This window comes from Orycteropus afer, unplaced genomic scaffold (genome assembly GCF_000298275.1).
Source record: "Orycteropus afer afer isolate SDZICR_OR568_19922 unplaced genomic scaffold, OryAfe1.0 scaffold00025, whole genome shotgun sequence".
Lineage (NCBI taxonomy): Eukaryota > Metazoa > Chordata > Mammalia > Tubulidentata > Orycteropodidae > Orycteropus > Orycteropus afer.
In genome coordinates, this window is record NW_006921612.1 from 9293297 (window position 1) to 9300610 (window position 7314).

At 47.3% G+C, this 7314-nt stretch overlaps 1 protein-coding gene across 1 annotated transcript; it reads right to left on the bottom strand.

Annotated features, from left to right (window-relative positions):
- Nucleotides 1-719: 719 nt before the first annotated feature.
- On the bottom strand, nucleotides 720-1439 carry ID2 (inhibitor of DNA binding 2). The gene is made up of 2 exons (XM_007935121.2): nucleotides 1092-1439; nucleotides 720-776 (listed from the first exon to the last, which is right to left on the bottom strand). Exons 1-2 carry the CDS (start codon nucleotides 1437-1439, stop codon nucleotides 720-722), a joined length of 405 nt encoding a protein of 134 aa, XP_007933312.1.
- Nucleotides 1440-7314: the final 5875 nt, after the last annotated feature.

A 7314-nucleotide genomic window follows, 5' to 3' on the forward strand; every position in this document is an offset into this window, starting at 1 on the left:
GAGGAGAGGAAACCACAGTTTGAGCATTTAACCAAACACTCAAAGATTGGGCAAACCCTGGCCTCCAGATGCAACACACATACACGGCCTGGACATCGCAAATTAAACATTAAAATAACAGACTCAAGGGAAAAAACTTCTCAACGCAATCTCTTATTTGGATCTCCAAATGCAGTACTCAGAGGCGCCAGTCTGCTGCTTGTTAACAATTATTTGATTGAAAACAGCCCTTTAGTTAACATAACAGATAGGGAAGACGCGATTCCACATCAGAGGGCTTAAGGGACAGGGTAACAATCATCAGCTAGCTGAAATCCCAGAGGTCTATAGTTTTAGGAAAGGAGGATGGCTGTGGAATTTGTGATAAGATTAATTACTGTGGAGGTTAGTACCTCATAGTACCAGAGTAATAGTAGCCAAGACATTAAATGTGTACTACAGAAGCCAATACACATTTCCTCAGCCACCTTCATAGTAAGTTATTGGCATTTTTTTTTTAAAGGAAAATGTTTTGTGATGTTAGTAGCCAGAACCAGAAGCCCCTTCATATATAGTAAGACAATGTAGTATGTGTAATACAAGGAACTAAGCATTCATTTACTAAACTAATGTTACCAATACAACCACTCTCACACAAGCAAATGAGAAACACACATGCACAGAGACACTTAAGAGGTAGTTTGATCAACAGAAGGCACAAGCAAACACTCACCATTTATTTAGCCACAAAGTGCTTTGCTGTCATTTGACATTAACTCAGAAGGGAACTCAGAAGCCTGCGAAATAAAGAGGATAAAATGTTAGGTATCTTAGGAAGACTTTTTTTTTTTTTTAAGTGGTCCATAAAGCACCAAGTTCCTTTACACATGTTTATTCTACATTTCAGACTCAAAAGATATAGCATTAAGATGTCAGAACTTAGCAATTACATGCACAACTCAACCTACAGAGTTTTTAAGAAAATAAAGTTAATTAGCTAATCTTCAAATTACCGTCTACAGCGGTCTCAACAACGGACCGATCAGTGACAGCTCAGATCATCGCTGGGAGCGCGCGGCAGCGGAGCTGAGAGAACAGAGGACAGAGCTTACCTGTAAGGACAGGATACTGATGTCTGTGTTTAAAGTGGTCAGCGGCGTCCTCGAAGACTGGTTTTGTCCCGGTCTCTGGTGGTGGAGGCTTACAATAGTGGGGTGCGAATCCAGGGCGATCTGCAGGTCCAAGATGTAGTCGATGACGTGCTGCAGGATTTCCATCTTGCTCACCTTCTTGTTCTGGGGGATGCTAGGCACCAGCTCCTTTAGCTTGGAGTAACAGTCGTTCATATTGTACAGCAGGCTCATCGGGTCATCCACCGGGGTTTTACTCCGGGAAATGCCCAGGTTGTGGTCTGAAAGGCTGTTTTTCCTAACAGACCTCACTGGACTAAACGCTTTCATGTTGAATGCGGGTGGGCAGACAGACCGAAAATGAAAACAGACGGAGTTAACCTGGAGCTCAGGCCGCCTCCGCCGCCTGCTCAGCTACCTTTACTCTGCAAAGAGCTCAGCTCAGGATGGAGCCGCGACTCTGGCGGGGCGGCTTTTATCACCACTCACCCGTGCGACACAATCGGACTTCCCTTTGTTCCCATTGGTAAAAGGTGGTATGTCCATCAGATCTATCGTGCGCCCCCATTGGCAAGCGTAGGAGCAGGGCGAGCGCTCGCTCCTTCCGCGTTCGCAGCCAATCCCCGCGGGGTGGGCGGACCGGGAGCCAGCTGGGGCGGTAAATAGAGTACTGTACGCGCGGAGCTCAAGAGGCGCGGGGCCGCTCTGGGGAGAAGGGGGACAAGGAAAGCATGTGCATTTCTAATTCTCCAGTGGTGAGGTAGGCAGGAATTCCACAACTCCAGCAGTCCCATCACCGTAAGAGTGTGCCCCAACGGAGCCTTCCATGCCGTTGAGCTTTCATCAGTGACACGGGAAGTTCAACATAGCAGAGGGAAAGCCCCATTTTACTGCAACCCACGTAATATCATCAAGAAAGATAGAAAGCATTTCAGAAGAAAGTGAAAATGCAAATAAGGTTGCTACAGAAAAATGACGTCTGTAGAATAATGACGTGAATTCGGTCTTTTAAGAGAAGTAAAAACTTTTAAAAAATCCACACAAATTCAATGACAGGTTTAGTGTGGGATTTTGCAAACTGGAGCAAAGCGGGAGGAATTATTGTAAAACGCAGTAAAATGAGTATTTATTGCAAACTGTGCGCTAACAACGTTGATGCCTGAGGAGTTCCAGGAGGCGTCTTTATGTGCTCCTTTTCAAGAACAGGACAAGGCTATTTTAATGATCCTATTAATTGGAAATCATTACGAGAATATGCATATTGGAACTGCGTTTACATGCATTGCCCTTGAAAGGCTCCTAGTCTACGCCCTTCGGTGTAAGTGGCAAAATGTGACTAATTATGCACAAATAATTATTTCTGGTGTCACATTCTAGCACTGACAATATTTCTAAAACTTCACGGTATGTAGATAGCTCTACCTATTGATTGGCATCATCATACTATTTTTTATCAATTGTTATGTATGAGGTTCTCAATCTTCTCAGCACTACTGAAGTAGTAAGCGTCCGTTTTTGGTTTGTGTTTTTGCTGTAAATCCTAACTTAAGAATGCACTCTGACACACTCAGTCTAAATAAAAAGTTTGTAATTATTTATTACTTTTCAGTTACTTCACATGTAATTCTACCTTAAGACCATAGTAGATCAGTTGTGTTTTGAAAATCATTAGAATACAATAACTAGAAAATAGAACATTCATAAATCTGCATCTTGTTTAACTTGTCATAATCTTCATTTCCTTGCCATTTAAGAAAGGAGAAGGGGACAGAACTGGAGACCTAAGGCAAAGCTCAGAGAGAAAAGAGTAATTTGTCCTGCACTTAATGATTCATTCATTCCTCAGCTGGTAGGCATGGTGTTCTCTGGTGGCCCAAATACAGCCCCGGTGCCCCAAGGCTTGTCCTCAGGGTAGCAAAGTAGGTGATATTGAAGCTGATGCTCCTTTCACAGAATTCCCTCACTGCAGTCTGGTGGATGGACATGCATGGATTCCTCAAAACTAGAGTAAAATGCCCCAGTAATAGGCACTGCAGACTCATTAAGATACAAATGCCTCCTGCAATTCTGTCCCTGACGGTGTTCGATCAAGGAAGTCTCCTCTGATAGTAAGTCTGGAAATCATTTACTATCCGAGTCCCCTCACAGTTCGAGTCTTTTGATGTACTTTGTGTGCATGTGTTTCTGTCACACACGTGCCACAGTGGAACAGATTTTGTTTTGACACTATTTTGGTTCATGATGTTATACTTCGACTATTTTACAATAATAGCCAACGTAAACAAACATCTTTGGGATTCTCACATTATTACTTGTGATTCTTGGACACTGAGGCTGTGTGATATTGATGAATTCCTTGGCTTTTTCCAAGGACATCGTATGTGAACATCCCTGCCAGCCTCACTTATCCCAACACAGAGGGCCTGGACTGATTCGAATGATTATCGTGTGGTATTACTTTACACACTTGCAGAGCTGATTTAGGCAATGCCTTCTCCCAGGTTCATTTTTGTACCCTGATGTAGTAAAATTGCTAAATATGGTGAAAGTTTTTTGGTGTTTCTTTGTTTAGCTGCCATGTCGGAGCACAGTGTGCCTGACATTGCTGAATTAGTCTACTGGCATGCTACCCTTTTAAAGATCATTTTAAGGGTATTATGAAGCTGTATAAGTTAATGATTGGGGGGGGACCCCGAGTTCTAGCATATCTTGTCTCAGCAAGCTGAATACAAAATTATCTTTAAAATTATTTTTGTGGCGGGGATCCTATTAGACCATTTTCTGTTGGGTTAAAAGGCATTTAAAATTTGTTAATTTGTGTTATGTGTTTGTATTTGAGATCACTAAAGTTCAAATGGTCCCATCTGGAAAAAGCGTCCTGGATTTGCAAAATCTGTGTGTGGTGGGAAGGTGTGAAGGGTTTCCTGTGGGGGCTGGAAACATTGTCCCCCTGGCTTACCCACTAAGACGCCCCCATTAAAAAAAAAATGGTCTGGAAGTTACCTTCACATTTCAGAACTTACTTATTCAGTGTCTTTATTCCAGGCACTGCCGTGGCGGCTCACATCTGCGTCCAGGCCCCGTCGGCTGTAATCAGAAGCAGCTCTGAGCCGCGAGAGCCCGGGCGGGGGCCGGAGCCCGCTTTGCAATCCCTGTGTGATGCAATGGGGGGGCGGGGAGGAGTCTGCGGGGGGAGTGGAATTCTCAAGGTCCTTTCTGCACATCTGGCGCAATTGGGATTTCTCTCCTTTCTTCCCCCTGGTTTTGTTCTCACAGCTGTGTCCATTTCGCCTGTGACCCCCTGAGTGATCCCTGACAGGTGATGAATTGGCAGCAGCGGCAGCGGCGGCGGCGCGCGGGCCAGGCCTCGGCGGAGTCGGAGCCGCGAGCCCCGGAGCAGACTCTCTGGCGCCAGGCGCGTGACGCCGCCCATTCACCGCCGCCCTCCAGCCTTGTCCTCGCGGCGCCGCTCAGGCGGCTACCATGGCAACCACAGCTGTCAATCAGCGCGCGCTCCCAGCTGATCAATGCCTGCGGAGACCCAAGCAGTTTCGAGCCTCACCTCGGCCCTTGGCTGCTCCAGGGCCCACGAGCACCTGCAGCCAGTTGCGTGTCTTAAGTTTCCTGTTATTTGTGGGAAGGAAGGACAGAAAAGAAAAAGGGAAAAAAAAAAAAAAGCTGAGCGAGAGAAGAAAGAAATCTTCCTTTTGTTAAAGGAGGCAGTAATGTGGCTTAAGAGTTTGCAAAAGGTTTTGTTTTTGCAACCAAGGCATTTGTTGATGGGAATTCGGAGCAAGGGAAGGGTGGAGTGCAAAGAGGATCACTTTCTTAGCGGATAAATTAGCTTTATTCCTTTGAATTCTCGAGGTCCTTGCTTGGGATGACTTTAATCCTGAACTCTTCCCCCGCCCCCTTCCTGTTCGCAACCCCTAGAAGTTGAAAAAAAAAAAAAATATATATATATGTACACATATACACACACACAGACTTTTCCAGAGCAGTCCACCACACACACCCCAAGAGATGGGAGGATATCCAGCTCTCTGTCCAGTGGCTCCGGGTTTCCTAGACCCTGGGTCGTTTTCAGAGCCAAGAGCGGGAACCGTTGGTTTACTTCATTACCACTACAAAGTGGGTGTCCAGATTTAGTATCCTTTGTAGTATTGCATTTTCAACTGAGAAGATCAAGAGGCCAGAAACTTTCAAGTCAGCCCACAGACGCTAACTGCCTCCCCCGTCCTGGGTTTATCTTGAGGGAAAGTTCCATGTTAAGAACCAGATGCCAACATTCTCGGACAGTTTAGGGCATCCGGAACCCTCAATGGTGCTCATCTGCTGTTTAGAGTGTTAATAGGAATCATTTATCATCTTTCCTGGGCAGGAGGGAACAGAAATGGGGGGTGGGGGGCAACTGTTCCTGATTCTGTTATCTGGTTTAGCAGAGTTTGTTGTGGTTTTCGAGGAAACAGCATCTGGATTACATAAGGGTTCAAGTTTTTGCTTTACTTGTTTATTTAATACCTTGGCAAGAGGGAGCCCTTACTCTGAAATCAGATAACCGAATTTGGGTTTAAAACAGCTTTAGATGAGGGGCAAAGAGGGGAAGAGAGTGTGCAAACCCACAAAAAACAAGGGGATGTGTATTTTTCACCCTTTGGGTATGTTTTGAAGATCTTTCTAACCTTATACTTCTTGCACACAGCTAATACATTTAATTAACAAAGCACTTCTACTAAAATGGCTTTCTATTTATTATTCCCCGGTCCTTCCACGATCCCTTCTAGGATTCCAGCGAGGTCGTTTGCCCAAGATTTTTAAGAGTACCAGGTAAAACGCCGTGCTAAATCCAATTGCTTTCAACTCTCTGATCCTCTTTTAGGGAGATCGCTTTTCAACTCCGTTCAAAGAAAGCAGTCTGAGAAGTTTTGCGGAGAGATAGATTTAACTACCAGCACTGCAAATATTTAGTTACAAATGCTGTGAAGTGCACCGATTTGTGGCTGAGTTTTGCTTTCACAAAGGATTTTCCTGTTACTTTTGTTCCGGTCACCAAATTAAAAAGAAAATTAACTTGAGCGAGAGATAAGGTCTGGAAAACAATCCCGAGCTGCCAGCGACTTGGCGGGAGCGCGGTGGCTGGCGTCTCCAAGTCTGCGCCACCCGGGAGGCGCGCACGTCCGGCGGCGCAGCTGTGCCCGCCCCGTCCGGCTGCCACGGGAAGCCCCGGCCGGCCGCGCGCCCCCGGGGCCGCTGCTAGCTCCGAACTGCGCGGCTGCGGACTGCTAAGCACAGGCCGCCCACTGTTTGCCCAATAGCGTATGTGGGAATTCATTAGCAGCCCTCTCCAGCTAGCAACAAGGGCGGTTTTGTCCGGGATTAAACTACATCTTAATATTATAATGTGGCACAAAAAGCAGAACCCGAAGCTCGGGTTTTGGAGTCCGTAACAAGAAACACATTGTGTACTCCCTCCCCCCCTTATTGGCCGAAATCACGTTGCGCGCTGTCCGGGTTGGAGAAAGCCAAGTCCATGACTTCAGTGGGGAAGAACCCCCCGGCCCCCCACCCACATGCACGCCTCGGCCTGCGCGGGTTTGGAGCGGCCACGAGGGTCGCTCCGCCAACCGGTGCCCCGTGCGCCTGCTTCCGATAGCGCAGCCGGGTGGTGCTCGGCTGCTGACACATTTCCTGCGCAAACAGCGGTGTGTGCATGGCCCTTTCCTGACCCAGGAGGCCAGCGCTGCGGAGAGCCTCTGGGCACTGGTTTTGCACTCCGGGCGGCGCCAGCGTGGGTAATCGGAATCACCGCCCTCCGAGGTTAGTTGACGGATAGATTTTTCTTTTTAAATTTGACGCTGCTTCTTCTGAAGTCTTTGAAGCTTTTATTCCCAGATTCTGCCCCCGCCCCCCAATAAATGACAATTCACAATTCGCAGACCTCCCTCTCCCCAGTAAGATGGTGAGCGCGCTCGGGTCCTGTAAGCTCCTGAGCCACACGCCTGTCGCGTGTCACCGCTACCCCTACTTCTTTGGGAAGGCGGGCGAGGGCAGGATTTAAGGCCTGGTTCTCGGGGAGGTGAGCGCTTGCCACTCTCGAGAGGCGGGGACCTGAAGGGGTCCATGGGACGCAGGGCTAGACCAGGCTGCGCAAGGCCAAGTGTTTAGCCCCGTCGCAGTCTCGCAGCCCGGGACGCGGGGGATAAGA